The sequence below is a fragment of the Trachinotus anak genome, unplaced genomic scaffold, assembly GCF_046630095.1.
Source record: "Trachinotus anak isolate AG129_WGS33_773 ecotype Australia unplaced genomic scaffold, CSIRO_AGI_Tana_v1 ptg000008l, whole genome shotgun sequence".
In the NCBI taxonomy this organism is placed as follows: Eukaryota; Metazoa; Chordata; class Actinopteri; order Carangiformes; family Carangidae; genus Trachinotus; species Trachinotus anak.
Window position 1 is genome coordinate 12619657 of NW_027273859.1, and position 18004 is coordinate 12637660.

Here is an 18004-nt window from a genome sequence, read left to right on the forward strand (position 1 = left end):
TTAGTCTACCCTCATTGATATAAATGGAGTGGACAAAATAAGAGAAACACCTGCCATTTCAACTGCACCCCAAACTACAGCCTCCAGTGGAATAGAATCAACACATCTCTTCAACAATTTAAACAAAAAAAACCCTCAATATTAATCTGTTGCATTTATTACAGGACTTTAGACTACATTGGTTTCAGCTACGTGTGCCAAATGATTTCCTTTGGTTCACAATTAAGTAGCTTTTATACATCTATCAACATCTACATCTACCTATCTCTATCTTGGCTTTATTTAGTGGGATGCATTGATGAAACCATATCTTCATTTTTACATACAGCTTAATATAAATAAATATTAGTAAGAAAGAAATGACAATAAATATTTTGTGTTCACAATTTATCAGGTTCTATTTCTAAAAATGTACAGTAAATTTCACTGCCTTGCAAATGCAGCTTAGCTCACAAATATATGGAAAAATGGCTTGAGTGAGAATCTTTTCAAAACGTATATAAACATCTTTCTCAACATAGCCTTTATTGGACATTATAGGAAATGTTCTTGTATTAGAAGGGTTGTTTTTATTTTGTTAACATTTACCACATTCTGATCTAAATCCAGCTACAGATGGGTTAATGTTACAATCAGTTGTCACAGTTATTTGACTGAAACAATGGGGTGACCTGAGGTGGTCGACATGTGGTAAACTGATCAACTGAAAACAGTGGCACAGATATAGCACTTCGTATCGGCCTCAGCTTCGTAGACTTGGAAGGAGGGGTAAATTTGAGAGGATTACTTTCAACTACCTGGGGATCCCGGAGAGAAACACCCTTGGCCAAAACCATTGTGTCCAGCCTCAGAGACCCAGACAACACCATCCCTTCCTTTCTAGAGGGAGACATTTTCTTCATAAAGACCTCATTTCTCCTCTGAAACCTTGCTGGTTGATCCTTGGAAATGGTTAATGGTGTCCGTGTGGTTGTCCGTTCGGTTTGCTGCTTGTTATGTTTTGGTTCTAGTTTGGATTGTCCACTTGGTTTCTTGGGGTTGTGTTTCGTGTAGTTATTGTCCACAATCTCATACTGAGGAAAGATGCAGTGTCGAGGAAGGCAGGAGGGATCAAGTCTTGGTATGGGTTGGTGTAATGGTCCAGTCATATGGTTATGAACAGAATATACCCTATTTTTACCCTGCACCTCCACATCCTTTTTCTCTGCTGAACTGGACAGGACCGGCAGCGATTTGCCTAGAACAGGCTTAGGAGGTAAACTGACCTGCTGCCTTTTATTTCGATCAGTTTTTGGTGGAGGGCGAGGACTACGAACATCACAGTGCTTGTTACTGACAGGCCCCCTGGGACTTGTTTTGTTTTCAGATTGCACTGGAGAGCTGTTTGTTTGAGGTCTAACATTAAATTGGTGGTTGACTCTTGCCTCTTTTTGTGCTGAGACCTGAAGAATGTCAGCCTCCTGTTAGAAATGGATATAGACATAGATATAGATATACAGCAGATATTGATACAAACAACCTCTAGGTTGAAATTTGAAGAGAAGACTTGCAAAAGAGACATATCTACCTGTTGTGCGACTGGGTGAGGCTGAGGTGCAGCACTGAAAACAGGCACACATCCTTGAGCCCAGGCATCAGAAGTTGCTGGCATAGGCTCTGAGTCTTCAGTTTCAGACGCTTCATCTGGTCCTTCTCCTTCATCTGGGCACAGGATTTGTTGCTCTAGAATTTGTGTGAGGTAGCTCTTGGCCCAAGATGCGGAAAAAGGTGCTAGCTTAAAGGACACCATGGATGTTACATATACATGTATTATATGTGAAATGGATGTAAGCAAGATAAATAATTGTATTGGTCTCCCCATGAGTGGTAATCAATAAGATGGTGGTGGACATCATCATACACTGAAGCGAGATCAAAATAAAAAGCATATAGACCATTTCATTTTTACCTGTCTTTGAATGTATGCCTTCAAACAGCCGTCCATGACCTTGCTCAACAGTTCATCCATGATCGCCCCTACTGTCTCATCTGCATCCTCCTGGATCAACATGTCCGTCCACTGGGCGCGGGTTACGCGTCCAGGAATGACATCGTCCGCTTCCGGCTCCTGCACCGGAGGTGTGGTCACCTGGACGGTAGACAAACGCCTACTCCTGTCAGCTTGGGACTTTGTTGCAGAGCGGGGCATCTTTGCTCAGAGGCTGCAACACAAACGACAGAAGGAAGAACAAAACAAAACACGAATTACATCATCAAAAACATGTTTGTGATGATTAAGAGTATGGTATATTTATCGACAAATATATAGTAATGTAAAATTATAATGCCCAGAATGTATTTAGTGGAAAATTCGCCTGTATCAACATCACATGGCAACAAAAGTATGAGAATATGTGTACAGGTAAGGCACAAAAGATAATTAACGGTGGTGTGCCTCTTTAAAACCTCACCGCGGGGCTTTGAAACCGAGAGGCAGTCATACGTGTATGATTGAATTTTTGGTAACTTTAAACACTGACATGTATAAGTTATATTTTACGAATAATCGCTGTTATAACGTTAGGAACTCAACCACAAAGTGAAAGTCTTACCTTACACTTTACTTTGTATCCTGTGTTTCGTATAGTCGACGGTTGCTAAGCAACCGGGCACGCAAGGGTGACGTAGTACGTAAAGTGGCGTTGTCTCTATGGCTGCGGAGGACGCGGAGGTAATCCTGTTGCTAACGATAGCTAGAAAAGAGCGTCGTCTACTTTATCTTTACATGTAATGATCTATTACCGCAGCGCTAATGGAGGGACTGCCAGTTGTTATGTAGTCTAAATCAAGCGCATGTGCAATTAGTCACACAAAAGTAACACTGTCCTCTTTTATAATACGCTGTGTTATTGGAGTTGGCTTCTCGCTAACACACCTAAAGTTAGCTTGCTGCTAATGTGAAGTATTTAGCGTCGTTGTGTCAAATAACGGTATGTGCCTTTGATTAAATCGCTAATTCAACTAAACTTGAATCTAACTGTGGTGTCCATTATTGTTTTCTTGTCTTAGATTGACACCAGATTACCGTCTGCCCTTTCAACAAACTGCGCTCCTAAGAGAAGACAGCTCAATGTATCACAAGGAAAAGAGCATCCAGATCAAAAACAGCGCGTCGGCGCTGTACAACAACCTCGGCGTCCTGCGCATTGCTCCGCGACGGCTCACCTATTTCACGGTGGTTCATGCAAACGTGGTCAACATGGTCAGCGCGTCTTGGGACGGCCTCAATTACTCCCATCGTCAGCTGCAGTCCAAGGAGCCCAATGTCGCGACAAGCACTTCGCTCATCATGCAGGTCAGGCCATAGTATAACTGCTGGCTGTTTCACACAGTGAGAGCAGGTGAGAAAGGATATTAGTGTGCTCCCTGAGGTACTTTCACCAGTCTCCAGCAACATCAAAAAGGTTCATTTCATATTCTTATATATCTTTAAATCAGATGACAGTGTGGGCATTGTAACCCCATTTATACAGAGTCCCTTGATTTTAGGGGACAGAAAGTTACTGGACAAGTTGACCGAAATGTAAATAAACTTGTCATACAGTATAAATTATTTATTTAATTTAAAGTCAGTTAGTGGCTGAAGCTTGTGACCCATATACACCTACAGACATTTATCTTCCTTGGTGATGCTCTGCAAAGCAAAGACTAGCCTTAAAAGTTACTGGCTGCCTTGTATATATGTCTTTAGGGTAACTGCCCCGTTACGATGTCCTAAAATTGGGGAATTGTGTAAAAAAAAGTGTAGCAAATACACACAACACTGTTCTCCAGTATGGACTCAAACACCCTTAAAACACTTTTAAACATTTTTAACACTAAAGTGAAAGTAAGTACAAAGTCATTGTTAGATCACTGTCTGGCTTCTGATCCAATGTGTTGGATAAAAAAATAAGAAATACCACCACACAAAATGTTAAGAAGTTTTTTTATTTAATTACTACATTCTTCAGCAGGTTTCTGGCAAATATGAAATGGTGGATTTTAACATTGTTTTCTTATTATTTTGCTCTTGCATACTGTATACATTTAGTATCATAAAAATAAAGAAATCCTATGTTTTTTTTTTTAATAGGCTGCATTTTGCGCCTTGCCCTCTCGTGATCTGCTGGTGGTGACCTCTCAGAAAGGCATCCAGGTGAGTTTTTGTGTGCGTCTGCTTTTTTCTACGGCCAGTGACTGTCGTCATGTTTGGAGGCGGACTGCTACTTGTGGACTTATAATGCCTGCGGTTGTATATTATGATGGTGCTGAGGCCCAGCCTGAAGTGGGTTGTTGAGTTTTTTTTTTTAAATGTGAACCCAAACAAAATTATTAATGTATATGTTTGTGTGCCCTTTCCCTCTCGTGTACATTCATTGTTTTAGATGTATGAATCTGATGGCTCCATCATGGTGTATTGGCATGCACTGGATACTCCAGAAACACCTACAGGTAAAATAAAAGCATATAAACTGTGCTTTACCTGCAGGCACTCTTAGACCGACCTATCTCAATTATTTACATGAAAATTGCAATAACAATAATAGTAATATACTCAGTTGTTCCTGGAAATAAGTCAGTTGACCTATCCTCGTGACACAAACAGAATTAAAAACATCGGTGGGTGGACAGGGTTATTATAATGAAATTACACAATCACAAATGGTAGTGAAGACATTGTACACATGAACAGTATTTTTATGTTTTGTCAGGTTTACTCATAGATACTTTTGGATTTGTTTGTTTGCTTATACTTTTATATCCATGCTCATACTGTATATGCATAGTTGTGCAATCACACATTGCTCGTGTAAGAGAAAAGTATTTATCGAGAGTTTTATTCCCAATCTAGTGCACTCACAGAATGTATTTGTGTCTCAGCTCAGGCTGTGTTTGCTAGAGGGATATCAGCGGTGTGGGAGAATTATATATGTGTGGGTAAGTGCAAAGTGAAATATATTTCCTTTAGTTACATATCTTGAAAAGACAGGGCAAAACTCTACAGTGTACTTGTCTCTTTCACTCTCTCTAGGAGTTTCAACTGGTGCAATTCTCGTATTTGATGTTCCCAGTAAAGGCAGTAATATAACTCTGTCTGAGGTTCTGGAGGAGCACAAGGAGTCTGTCACTGACATGGCCTCTGAGTGCTCTGGTAGCCAGGTACGGTGTGTGTGTGCTTGTTCAGCGAGTACATTGTCTGTGGTCTGTTTACCTGAACTTTTGTTGATATAGAATAGCTCTAACTTTTCCACAAATGCCAGCCAACCTAAATAACTTACCATTTTACATGATACACAACCTTTTTTTTTTTTTTTTGACATAATCCCTTTCACTTTGTTTCTATCTTCTGCTCCTCAGGAGTGCATAGCTGATCTGGTCAGTGCAGATGATGGAGGCAACCTGTGTGTCTGGAAGTCTGGGGAGGAATTTCAACTGCTAAACAAGATCCCTGGCTTTGAGTAAGAAGTTGTTTGTATTATAGTTAAGTCGCTTTTGGTATGAAATGAAAAACTAATCTAAATTGAAGTGGTGTAATGACAGCCAACTAATAATAACCTATGGGGAAACTCCATTATTTAACCTCAACTTCTCTTCCACTGATACTTTCCCTTCCATCTCTGTCTCATCGTCATACATTGTTGTTCTTACCTACTCTAATTTATTTTCCTTTCCACTGTCCTTTGTCTTTCCTCATTTCCCCTCCTCACTCTAATCTGATGTCCATTATCTTTTTTCTTTATTCCCCAATGGCAATGATCTTCCATCTTCCTCACTGCTTTCAGTATGAGCTGCTCATCTGTCAAGTTGTGGAAAGGTACAGTGGTGGCAGGTTATGGCACTGGCCAGATCCGTCTCTATGAGGCAGTGACAGGGATTCTGCATGCTGAGGTCAACGCCCATGCTCGATGGATATACTCACTAGACATTGCCCCCTTTTCTGGCCTGGTGAGTTGTATAAACCAAAAGGACAAGAAAGAAATTACAGTTTATAGTGTTGACATTTATCATTTGAAGCTGCAAACACAGGTAACATTAAGACAGGATTTATTGTTTTTCAAGTCAAATATGATAATTAGTTAAATTGTTAAGTTTATTTAGCTAGTATGTTCAGATGGTTCTCAGTGATTTTTTTTGGGGTATATCTCATACCACTGCAGTTTTTAAACTGACCATCTGTCTGTGTGCTATAGCTTCTGTCTGCTGCTGAGGATTCTCTAGTCAGGGTGTGGCACCTGACTGTGACCCCAGAGACAAACAGCGTGGAGGTAACTGACCTTGAAACAGAGTCAAGTTTGTTCTCTTTATACGTCCAGAATCAAATCAAGATTCATGATGGTTCCCCCAGATTTAATTTATGTCAATTTTTTTTTCGCTTACTCTCAGTGAGACCCTGACTTTGTGTTTTCCCCCCTTTTCCTTTTAGGTTGCCCATTTGCACAATGAATGTGTGACAGACACACAAATCTGTGGCGCCAAGTTCTGTGATGGTGATGGTTATGCCTTTGCAGTGACAGGCTATGACCTGAGTGAGATAATCCGCTACACACAGTCGTAGGACCTCCCCTTCATTGGGGGTCAGTGCATGAATGTGATCTTGGGTTGTGATTCACCAACAACGAAGGTATTTAACAAATCTTATTTGGGTTGTTTCCTTGCATTTCTGTTTCGACATCCGCAAAGGTTGGAAGGACAGTCGAAAAAAAACAAAAGTAAAGTAAAGTGTTAAAGTTTATATAAATATTTTAAGTACAGATGTTTACATATATGTGAATGTAGCTTTAAAAAGTAATAAAATATGTTCTGTAATGCTTTCTGACATGATTATTGTGTCAAACAATTAACGGTAAACACTTTTATTATAAAAAATCTGCTGTCTGAGTTTTAATTTTGCACTTCATGAAAGGACCAATAGATGGGGCTGTGGGTTAATTATTTTTGAGCAGGACAGTGACAGTGTAGCGCAAGTACTCTTCCTGGAGGGCAGGTTGGAGTTGTTAAAAAGGTTATTGACTGATGACAGATTATTCATGAAACTCCACGTTTTGATTGGATACTTTGTGCAGAACACAGGATGCAGGTGCATCACAGGTCTGACATATTTTCTTTTCATTGTATTGGCTAATTTCATAGATATCTTCCTTCCTATGTCTTCCTGTTATCTCCACAGTCAGACATGAGGCAGACATTGATGTATGATTAGATTTTTACTTTTATTTGTTAATTTTTTATTATAATTTTCTTTCACAGTCCAATACATCTACATTTAAGGGAAGTGTGTTTTTTCCTAACTGTGTCTTTGATGTGTTTGATTTATTTATTAATCCTGCTTTCTAATTACGCCCTTTTAAAAAATATAGTGAACAAGGCATTTAAATTTGGTAAATAGTGTGCTTTAGTAACAGTAAAAACAGAGGGTCTCACTTTTTCGATGAAAATGCCAGAAGAACTAGAAAAGCCTTTGCTGGAAAACAGTGCAATCTAATTGCTACCATTAACAACTTTTTCAGAAAAACTGGGCAAAACAAATGCAGTACTAAACATCAAAAAATACAGAGGAACTGTTTTCAAGGATCTGTTGACATGAGGTGAAAATGACTGTACTGAAAACAAAACTTGCCAACTCAGCTAAATATCAAAAAATTATAGGTCATATGAGTTTTTTTTTAGTTCACATCAGGCAGCCAGGTATCATTGTAATCCCACCCACCTTATCATGAAAAGATAAGAAGAATCAGGTCAGCTGGGAATTGTGTGCTGTTTGTCAGTCTAGGGCTAAGCGTGTGTTAAATCCCCAAGTTCTGGCGCTTTCTGGTTTGGCCTCATAACATCAACTGACAAGATTGTTTTGAACCCACACACACATGACAGGTTATGCAACTTAAATTTGGTAGGTATCAACTGACAGTCATGTTAATACTAATGGCTGGGTCAAATGTAAAGCACAAACATGCACCCCTATGACATGAACAAACACAGTCTTTATGGAATCAATCATTTTCTGTCTGTCATGTTGTGTCGTGCTTCCTATGCCTGGGGTGGAGTGGCTAACTGCACTGGCTGGAGAGGGACAGTGGAGGACTGAGCTATCAATATGAGGTCCCAAATGACACGGACACTAAGATTACATAACTATCTGGAACAGTACAGACGGAGAGAAAGGTCAGTCAAAAGCGATACATGAAACAAGCAAAGCTGTGTAAAAGAGCTTGTTAAAGGAAGGACTGAGGGTAGGGATGGAGAATATGACATCACCTCTCTCAGGAAAACACATGGAGACAAACAACAGCAGTAATTTATTCCTTGTTAACTCAGTCAATAGTGCTTTGCAACACTCTAGTCCCATTCACAGCCCCGGGGCCACTCATGCTGTGTACTGCTGCAATACTTGTCAATAGTCGGCTCTTAGGTGTAACACAGCTGAGCACACAATGTTGGAGAGATCAGACCTCAACATGAACTGTTCTCAGATATGGATGTGACTATATGTGGACTGTGTATGCATGTGTGTCAAGTAATAATGGTATTAGAGCTACATTTTCCTACTCATATTCCCCAGTAGACACTTTGAAATCTTTTATTAATGAGAGTGACAAGACAAAAACAGAGTCTGCAAGACCTTCAGTGAAAGGCCCCCAGTAGTCTGATATGTCACTTCAATAAAATCACAGTGAAAAACTTTGACCATAACATGAATAAGACTTATCCCCTCAGAGAAGCTGTCATGCTGATGATTAAGGCAAATTATTAAGGGATGTGTCAAAGTCTAATATTCTTTTTAGTAAAAGTAAATAACCAACAAAACAAGTTTGTTCAGTGCACAACCCAAACTGTACATGCCTGGATTGTCACAATACAAGTTCGTCTGCCAGAGCCAGTTATGACCTTATGCGTTTGCGGGCGTGGTGTGTATCTGTATCTGTATGTGAGTTTCTGTGAGTGCCACAGCGTGGATATCTTTTAGGTTGTTTGTTTGTGTGTTTCTTCATTATTCTGGGAGACCAAGAGCAATTTATCCCAAGCCCATTCAGCCTTGTGGCAGCCGCCTTGGCCTGTGTCGCTAAGCCTGCTGGGATAGAGCCTCACCAGGGGGGATGAAGAGCCTAAAGCCCCTCCAGCCTGCTGCTACAGACAGACAAGCTCTCTGACGAAGAAACTGGGAAACCAGCACCTGCAGATATGCTGTATAAATAGATCTTCCATTTTAAACTCACTGAAATGAGGAGAGGGTTACTACAAACTGACAGACCTAACAAACTGACACTACTGACAGATGATGCTGATAGGCAAGTGATGCATTAAGGCAGACAAACGCAGAGGTGAAAACAAGAACTAGGGCAAAAAACATTTGAAAGTGATCAGCATATAGCATTTGTATTTTTTGGTATAGCATAATATTTTTACATGCATGCATGCAGGAGTGGGTGTTGAATTTTTATCATGTTTTGAGCACTGACTGAATTCTGTAGCATTGAAAAGCTGGCATTGTATTGTCTTGCTTATTTATTCTGTAAGAGATATGTTCTGATTTAAATCTACAAGAACAGATTTTTTTGGCCGCTTGCTCGGGAGCAAGAAACAGGTTGTGAACATGCCACTGACACATCATCATCTTTGAAGTTGATTGTTAGCAAACAGTTGCTTATTTACACATCCAGTTATGGGGAAACCTTAGAATTCTTTTGGAGTCATGTTTTTTGGCCACCTGAAGTCTTTAAGCTCTGTTTTTGGTCCCTGTCAACTCCTGAAGGAAATATCTGGTTCTTTAGTCCCTAAATGCTGCTCGATGTTCGGTGCTGAGCAAGTAGTCTACAATGAGTTTTGGAGCTTTTTTACTGAAAACATCTGCCTCCCAAGTTGAGGGCAGGTGATAATTCTCTAGAAGTTCATCATTTTGAGCCACCTCCATTACATTATATCAGTGTTTTCACACTGTCATTTGATTTTGTTTTGCTATGTTTAGACTGTTTTTAATGACGGCTGAGGACCTGTTATGGCTGCTTTGTGTTGAAAAAGATTTTGTTTTGGTGTTGGGTGTGTAAAAACACCATCTGTTATTTTTATCATGATGATCATTAATATTGGAATGTGGAGTGAGTGAAGTGGCCTGACGACTTGGACAGCTCATCTAATCTGCAAGCAGTGCACCAACAACAAAAAGAATGGATTGCGGTGTGGTAAGGTGGATCTGTTCTATTGCTACAAGATAGATTATAGTTAAGCCAAGCCAAATGACCCACGTCTGCAACCACAGCTTCTGCGGATCATTACACTGTGCCATGGAAAGTCACACCCACACATGTCATGCCTTTGTGGGCCTCTGATTTGGGGGAAATGTCCCAACATACAGTAAAGAGTGACTCACTGTATACCAATCTTCTCCATAAACCATGGCTCACGAGAAGTGAGGAAGTGGAGGCTCCATGGATGAAAAAAATAAGCGAGTACTGCCATATTGTCAGACTGGGTTGAAATGATTCAGAATGGAAAGGCTGTTCACTCAGTCACACTTTGAGTGACTGAATCCAAGTGACCTTAGATATTAGGGTTACACCTGTTCTCTGTGCGCAAATTTAGGCCCATAACAGACTCAGAATTACTGTAACCCCGCACCTCAGTGGTGGCCTTGCCACTACTTTCAAGCTAGCCTCATTGACATCACATAGCACCCCATTCAGGATCACACCACGCAACACAGGGAGAGTGCTTTGTGAGCCAGAAGTGGGAGCATAGCACCGTTGTACTGGATGCCAGGGAGGGCATATTCTACTCCCAGGTGGATATTGGAGGTAGGGATACATTGCTGCTGTCAGGTAAGGTAAAGCAGGGCAGCTTTGAATCAGAAGACTCCAGCATTAATTGTTTTATCTGCTATTTTGCCATTTAAGTTGTTAAAAAACACAGAGTGAAAACAGGGTTAAAAGAACACTGACCATTTCGGTATAGTGCATTATACAACAGCATTTAGTCGGTCTCTCCTGATCTCTCCACAAACACACACACACATACACACACACGACTAGCATACATATCCCCAGTAACGTCATTTAGAAGGCATGGATAGGCAATGGGACTTAAGTGCATTAGATTAGAGTAAAATAAACATGATCAGACCCTGCCATCTGCACTGGGATGGCATGGTTGCCTAGCACTGGGCACTGTTTGGATTGTCTGACGTTGATGTGCTGACGTTTGAGTGTGTGTGCGTGTTTGTGTGTTTTTATGCCTATGTGTGTATGTGGCGATATGTGCAGATGGCACCATTCAAATGATGATGGATTCATTTTGCAGACAGTCTTCCAAATAAATTCAGTCTCATCTCAGATTTGAATCAGTGTGTCGGTGTGTGATTGTATGTTTGTTTGTTCATACCTTTAACGTGCATGTGTTATGTTTAGGTTTATTAGAATATTTATTTATATGGTATAATAATATGATTAGTGAAAATAACATATATAGTGAAATGATCTGGGATAACTTGTTTCTACATCTCACAACCTTCTTTCAGTAAAGGAGATTTTTTCGTCCAAAAATAATGACTTTCATTGTGAGACAAGACTAGATTGGCATTTGTTTGAATATATAACTCAGGAAAATGGAATATATCTGCATCATGAACCTGATCAAAATTTGGTTGCTTTTAATTCAGCGCCACTCTTTTTCTCACACATACACACCCCTCTCATTACCTCTAGTGTGTGGGTTAGAGAGTTATCGAGTCTCAAAATAGAGTCACAACAATAATAACAGCAATATCCTGGCAACCCTTATCATTGCGCTCTGGCAGTGAGACTGCTAATAGGGTTAATATGAAAGAGATGAATGGGCGTCTTCAGAGCACAACCTGAATTCAAAATACATAAACATTTCCATCACAAACTGGGTTATGTGTGTTTCTCTGCATGTGTACATAGGTGTGTGTGTGTGTTTGTGTGTGTGCCAGAAAGAGATTGAAAGAGAGAAATGCAGCCTTTATAAGTGGACCAACTTGGCATTCACATCAGTGTCCACTCACCATTCCTAATTGGCAGCTATGGAGAAAGCCCAGACAAACTAACACTGCAAAGACGTCACAGAGAGGTTATCTAGGGCACCACTGGAAAACAGATGTGAAACAAATTGTCATTAAATCATCTCAGTGTTGACAGGCACCAAGTTCAGCAGCCAAGAAACAAAACAGTGCATTCAGGATTTCAAGGCATGTTCAAGATTTCAAGATTTCAAGGCTCAAAGCCCAGTCTACTGAGCTTTGCTCAGTCTATGAACATACGGTACAAGGATGAGACATTTTAGTGAAACAAAATGTATCTATTCAAGGGAAGCTCTATTTCAAGTGGATGCTTTTATTCATCATTCATCACTCTGCCAGGGAGGTTATGTTTTGACCTGTCTGTTTGTTTGTTGGTTTGTTTGTGGGGGCATGGGCCTGAGAAGGACCCATTAAAATTTACTGTGAATTTGAATTTTTTTCTCTGAAGTCTGGGGTAGGTTGTTGTAATTTTGTTGTTATATGTAATTGGCCTTGGCAGAGGTCTGCACTCTCTGACTACCCTTCTAATTAACTCTGCCAAGGAGGTTATGTTTTCACCCATGTCTGTTGGTATGTTTGTTTGTCAGCAGGATTATGAAAAAATACTGAACCGATTTGCACCACCCTTAGTGGAGGGATGGGGCACGGGCCAGGAAAGAGCCCATTAAATTTAGGTGCCAATCTGGTTAAAGGGTCGGATCCAGGAATGTTTTTCTTCACGTTCCTTAACATAGCGAGATGAGGCAATTTCTCAGGAGATAATTTATGGACCTTAATGAAAAAAACATCAGACATATTAATGGCGTTGAGATCTATGACTTTGTACAATTTGGTGTGAATGGGTCTCACAGACATATGTAGCATTAGTTGGCCTTGGCAGAGGCTCTGCTGAGTGCCATTCTAGTTTTAGTTTTGATGGCCAGGATTTAAAACTATAAACTGCAGTTCTGTTGCGCTGCACCTAAGTATATTGGTTGAAATGTTTTTCACCAGTTACATTTGTTTAGAGTTTACATTTTACATGAGAACATTTAGTTCTCAAAAGCTTACACATGCACGTCTCGAGTTGGAGTGGTGCCCTACTGACCCTTTTTACCCAGCACATTCCCCAGCTGTTCTGTCACTCAACATTAATATGCACGCACCACAAATACACACATGTTAAATATGTGCCCACATGCACACACCCACAACCCGATACAGACAATGACAAATAGAAGTAGCGTATGAGTGATTTAACCTTTAACTGACTGGCTCTGTCTTAATCATTGTCAGTTAATGTTTTTCTTGCAGAACTCACTGGACATGAACTTAACCTTTCCATGACTGATACATAAATGACTCCTCTGAAAGGTGTGCATCCTAGTATCATGTATCAGAGTCTTGCCTCGGGTTTAGACTTTTGTGCTATGTTTCATCTGACTATTGGCAGTAAATAACCTCATAGTTTCAACAGATGAATTCAGCTCTTCTGATGATAATGATGCTTGCCAAATCACTCAAAGAGGTTAGGTTGAAGATTTTTGTTCAACTTATGAAATATGCTCATGATGTCATTGCTTTGGACGAATAGGACAAGATAGAGGAAGAGGAGCAGGATAATCATTGTTTTCATATTAAACAGCCAGACTCTGAAAGCAGGGACCTGTGTCTTAGCCTACGCACTCTCAGGAGATTAAAAACTTAAAAACCACAATACTGGGCAGTGAATTCAGCTGATGAGTAACTCCTGACTGTTAGTTTAGTTTTGTTAACTTAGTAGGTCTACCTGTCCACTCCACCCATCTGGCCTCATGACTGTTTGCCAGGACACAGTAAATTATGTGTGATTAAACACAAAGTGGTAAATAGAGCAGAAGTACAAACACTGCAACCTGCTCATTTGTCCTGAGAAAGCTGTTGGACCTTCGTGAAAAACAAAGTAACCCACACACCCCTCCATTATGGCCAGTCACTCCCACGCTGCATGCCTGTGTGGATGAAGTGAGAGGATAAAAAGTTTGGCTATGAGAGAAAGTCAGAGGAGAAGAGGGACGTGACAAGCCCCATGTCCTTGGAAGACCTTAAGAAGCTCCTGCTTTGGCCATTGACTCACTGGTGAGGAAACCATTACAGAAACACACACATTTACACAAAATCCAAAGGAGACTTGAAGACCCAGACCATGTGTAAATACACATGCACTTGCGTTCCTGTATTTTTCATTATAACGGTGAGAACATCAATGACAATGACTTTAACAGCTTTTGAATATGAAGCCCTGTGGATAGAATCTCAAACCTCCAGTTCCCTGCTGAGCGTCACAAGTCACGTCAGAGAAAGAAAAAAGAAAGAGCAGGAGAGTGTCAGGGAAAGAGAGACAGGAAAAAACAGGGAGAGAAAGAGTTTGTCTGGAAAACACAACCAATGGATGTAAGGGCAGAGGTAGCTGTGCTCGTTCCTGTTTCCATGGCGACCCGAATGTGCTGTCGGTGCAGTGACGCCAGTCGGGAGCATTGTGCTGCGGCCGTGCTGACATGAGCCACACGTGCCAATGCCCAGCTGACAGCACTGAGCATACGCCAGTGTCTATTCATAGCACCTAAGTGACGCCCAGGAGGGACGCAGACAGCTTCGAGTGTGGTCCAAGGAGGACAGGCACCCAAAACTGGGTGGGTGCAGGCCCAGGTCTGGATGGCACCCCTTGATGGAGGTGGATGGATGTACGGAGGGGACTGAGGGATTAACTCCTGGTAGGTGTTATGCCATCGTCTCTCTGATCTCTGTCCACACTGACACCTGGCCCCTCAGTCATCTCCAGGAATTACACAAATCCCTGCTTTTTTTGAGGTCTTCAAACATATACAAAGTGTGCACAGTACATGTGCATGGACTACATATGCACAAATAGGAAAAGTAATCTACACAAACCTAATGGGGTCATGATGGGGCCAAATAGCATTTGTTTAAGCACATTGCTTCAGGTTTCAAATTCAGCTTTATTTGGCTGCAACAGACAGGCCAGATGCAAAACGGTCGCACATACATATAAACAAAATACAGCAAATCCATGCCACCTAAGAACATGGTACGAAAACAAACTCAACCCCAAAAAATGCACTGCACCAATCTAGGAGGTAGTTTAGCAGGTAAAGAGGGTATTGTAGAGTTTTGGGGGAGGTTTTGTTTTCCCAAACTGCCTATTCCTGGACGATCACATTAGAGACCTGTGGTTGACTAACATTTAGGACTCCAGTGAACCACCACTTCCTTCTTCAGCAGAATCCTGGGCTGAGAGACGGTTCAACTGTCTCTGTCTCTGACTCGCAGTCATTTCCTCTGAATTTTAGTCATATTTTACGTCACTGTGTAAATAAAAGTAGGACATGTTAGAATGATGATCCTGGAATCTATTTTTTCTAGTTGGCACAAGTATTCTCAATAGAGACATTAGATTTAAAACTTCTGGAGACAGTTGATATTTTTGGTAGCCTATTTTATATGATAAATAAAATCTCCTACCGATCTAAACCTGAGTCTCACACCGTGGCTCAAACCATTTTTCCTAAAACATTTGTTTACAAATCAATAACTCTGCCACAAAGTCAAGTTTGAACAATCTTTCTGTGCAGGGCTGCGCATGATGCTAATTCACCTCCACACCACACTGCCCAGCATGTGGTACAGTTGGCAAGAGGGCTGGAAACACCAAGTCAGTGACTCCTTTGTTAGCAATTGTTCAAGCTCAATTGGTACTCCTGTAACACTGCTTTGTCTGGGAGATCAGGCAGAAGAATGGCAGAGGCTCTGAGGCAAAGAGAGGCCCATTGTGGTCAGTCAGTGTCCAAAGTTAGATGTCATTGTGGTCATCCGTTGGCTGGTGTCAAAGGCCATTGTGGCTCCTGAAATGCCACATCGGAGATACAGAGTTGCTGAGTGAAATCGATCGGCACGGGACAAAGATCACCTTTTTCTTTGTGTGTGTGTAGTGAGTGGTGTATTGTTTGTTTGTGTGCATGTGTGAATGTGTATTTGTGTGTGTGTGTCTGTCTGTCTGTATGTGGGGTGACATGCATAGGCCAACTGTGTTTGTTTGTGGAAATTTAGCTGATGCAGGCCTTTCACACCCCTGGGATCAGCAGTTTGCCCCCTCAGGAGAAAGACTGACAGAGAGAGAGAGAGAGAGAGAGAGGGGCAAACCATGTGGATGCCCCCATTATGCCCCCATTGTGCCCATATGGCTGCATCAATAGTGCTATAGCAGAGGCCCATGGCAACGGAAAAGTGCTGTACAAGACACTTTGATATAAAGGTTCAGCACGCCTGTGTATGTCATGACGAAGAGAGGGAACAAGCCTAACAAAAGCAGACAAGTGAACAGACTAAACACACAGACAGTCATATGACCTTCATTGTATCATATTGTATGTCAGCAGAACTCAGGAAATACTGTATGCAGAACACAAATGAGGTATATATTTTTTTTAGCATTTGCAGTAGTAGTTCATCCCAGCGGTATCCATGTCATAGCTACAGCATGATGTTCCATCACCCGTCTGTCCTGGTGTGTGTGTGTTTGCATCTGTGTGCATGAGTCCCATTCCTAGTGGCCACAGCCTGAGGATGGTTGCCTAGGACTTGCATGCACGCTGAGATAGGAGCAAGCCTGGGCAGGTTGCTTGGTTGCCTTAACAGGACAATGGCTGTTTCAGATGCTTGGCTGAGCAGGAGCCTCAGAGAATCTATGAGAAACAGGGGGCCTCTCATGACCCCACAGTTGCCTGACATTTATGCTTTTGCCAAGTGCAGAAATGTGTAGACAGAGAACTGCATTTTTCTAGAAATGCTGATGAGGGCTGGTGCTGAAATGCGTCACTGACAGCTCTAATAAACCAGTCGACACTGAAGACTGAATTAGAGTGCTGTTTTTTTTTTCATGTTGTGTCTCTTTGTACATTAGCATTCTGTCCCTGCTTCTTTATAAGTGGAAATGTAACACTTTGTAATTTGATTCTCCATAACGGAGTTTGTAAGGGTCAGCAAAATCTTAAAGACACAGCTTCTAAGCTTCTTCACACAAGCGGCCTGGCTGTCATTAGAAGGTAATAACTGAAGAAGTACCTCCATACAGAGGGACCCAAAGGAACCATACAGAAGGATACTGTATTATTAGTATGTTCCCAAGTGATGAATCATGACACCAAGTTTAGTCCAAGCCACTGAAGATGCAATTCAGATCAGCACCACAGATGTTCAGAGAAGCTGGTCTGTGCCTGGAAGGCTGTTGGTTCAGATACGTGGACTGACAAAATTTGCTGGTGGTCCCAGTACTGCTGTCATGATGCCAGGAAGTAATATGCTCCAGGGAAGATGCTGTAGTATGACTGGCCATCACCTGGGTATCAGTGTCCAATTAAGAATGTATTCAAAACAATTAATCTTTAGAAAATGTTGATATATTAACATTGATGAGGCTGAATAAGACAAAGGGGACACACACATGGCAGATGACTGATTAATAGCTCCTTCTTAGAACTACTGCACACGAACCATAGCTGCGGGCAGCATCCACCCCGTGGGTGGTGACCTAATCAACTACAGAATAGTGTTCTGTTAGGCGTGAACACACATCCAAATAATTTCAGAATGAAGTGGTTGAGTAGCTGTAAAGGTCAAAACAAAGGTGTAAACGTGCTGTCAACTAAATGTGCACTGCAGATTGTGTAATGTGACGCAGCTTTTCACAAACAGGCAGGTTCAGCAGGTGAACATGGTGAAGTCAGCACTGACTGACAGAGCGAGGAAGACCTGTATTCAGGCTATAGGAGCACAAAGCACCTGACCTCCTCAAGTGCTCTACAGCAAGACTGAGCATCATATTACCAGTGTAAATATATGTATTGTTATTATAGTATATAAAGTGACTCATTGTACTGCGGATGAGGCACATTAATAAATCTGACACACACCAATTGA

General features: G+C 41.3%; 2 protein-coding genes across 7 annotated transcripts; one reads left to right on the forward strand and one right to left on the reverse strand.

The window, feature by feature from the left end:
* Positions 1 to 139: 139 nt before the first annotated feature.
* On the reverse strand, positions 140 to 2707 carry LOC139623973 (uncharacterized protein C2orf81 homolog). 5 transcript variants are annotated; one of them, XM_071482672.1, is made up of 4 exons: positions 2592 to 2707; positions 1949 to 2201; positions 1568 to 1744; positions 140 to 1460 (listed from the first exon to the last, which is right to left on the reverse strand). In XM_071482672.1, exons 2-4 carry the CDS (start codon positions 2186 to 2188, stop codon positions 633 to 635), a joined length of 1245 nt encoding a protein of 414 aa, XP_071338773.1. In that variant the 5' UTR covers positions 2189 to 2201; positions 2592 to 2707; the 3' UTR covers positions 140 to 632. The 5 variants fall into 5 exon arrangements, with proteins under 5 accessions (XP_071338773.1, XP_071338770.1, XP_071338772.1 ...); XM_071482669.1 differs by having other exon boundaries at positions 1568 to 1774; XM_071482671.1 differs by having other exon boundaries at positions 1568 to 1774; positions 2597 to 2616.
* Positions 2637 to 6828, forward strand: wdr54 (WD repeat domain 54). Of its 2 annotated transcripts, none has more exons than XM_071482676.1 (10): positions 2637 to 2710; positions 3049 to 3334; positions 4115 to 4177; positions 4407 to 4473; positions 4903 to 4959; positions 5054 to 5181; positions 5380 to 5480; positions 5805 to 5967; positions 6213 to 6287; positions 6446 to 6828. In XM_071482676.1, exons 2-10 carry the CDS (start codon positions 3110 to 3112, stop codon positions 6575 to 6577), a joined length of 1011 nt encoding a protein of 336 aa, XP_071338777.1. In that variant the 5' UTR covers positions 2637 to 2710; positions 3049 to 3109; the 3' UTR covers positions 6578 to 6828. The 2 variants fall into 2 exon arrangements, with proteins under 2 accessions (XP_071338777.1, XP_071338776.1); XM_071482675.1 differs by lacking the exon at positions 2637 to 2710 and adding an exon at positions 2773 to 2969.
* The last annotated feature ends 11176 nt before the right edge of the window (positions 6829 to 18004 follow it).

Coding starts and splice junctions, on each gene's coding strand:
- LOC139623973 (XM_071482669.1), bottom strand. CDS start 2,188: ATGCCCCGCTCTGCAACAAAGTCCCAAGCTGACAGGAGTAGGCGTTTG. Junction 1,775..1,948: donor AGGCATACATTCAAAGACAG/GTAAAAATGAAA, acceptor GTGTCCTTTAAG/CTAGCACCTTTTTCCGCATC. Junction 1,461..1,567: donor CTCACCCAGTCGCACAACAG/GTAGATATGTCT, acceptor CATTTCTAACAG/GAGGCTGACATTCTTCAGGT.
- wdr54 (XM_071482676.1), top strand. CDS start 3,110: ATGTATCACAAGGAAAAGAGCATCCAGATCAAAAACAGCGCGTCGGCG. Junction 4,474..4,902: donor TACTCCAGAAACACCTACAG/GTAAAATAAAAG, acceptor TTTGTGTCTCAG/CTCAGGCTGTGTTTGCTAGA. Junction 5,182..5,379: donor CTGAGTGCTCTGGTAGCCAG/GTACGGTGTGTG, acceptor TCTGCTCCTCAG/GAGTGCATAGCTGATCTGGT.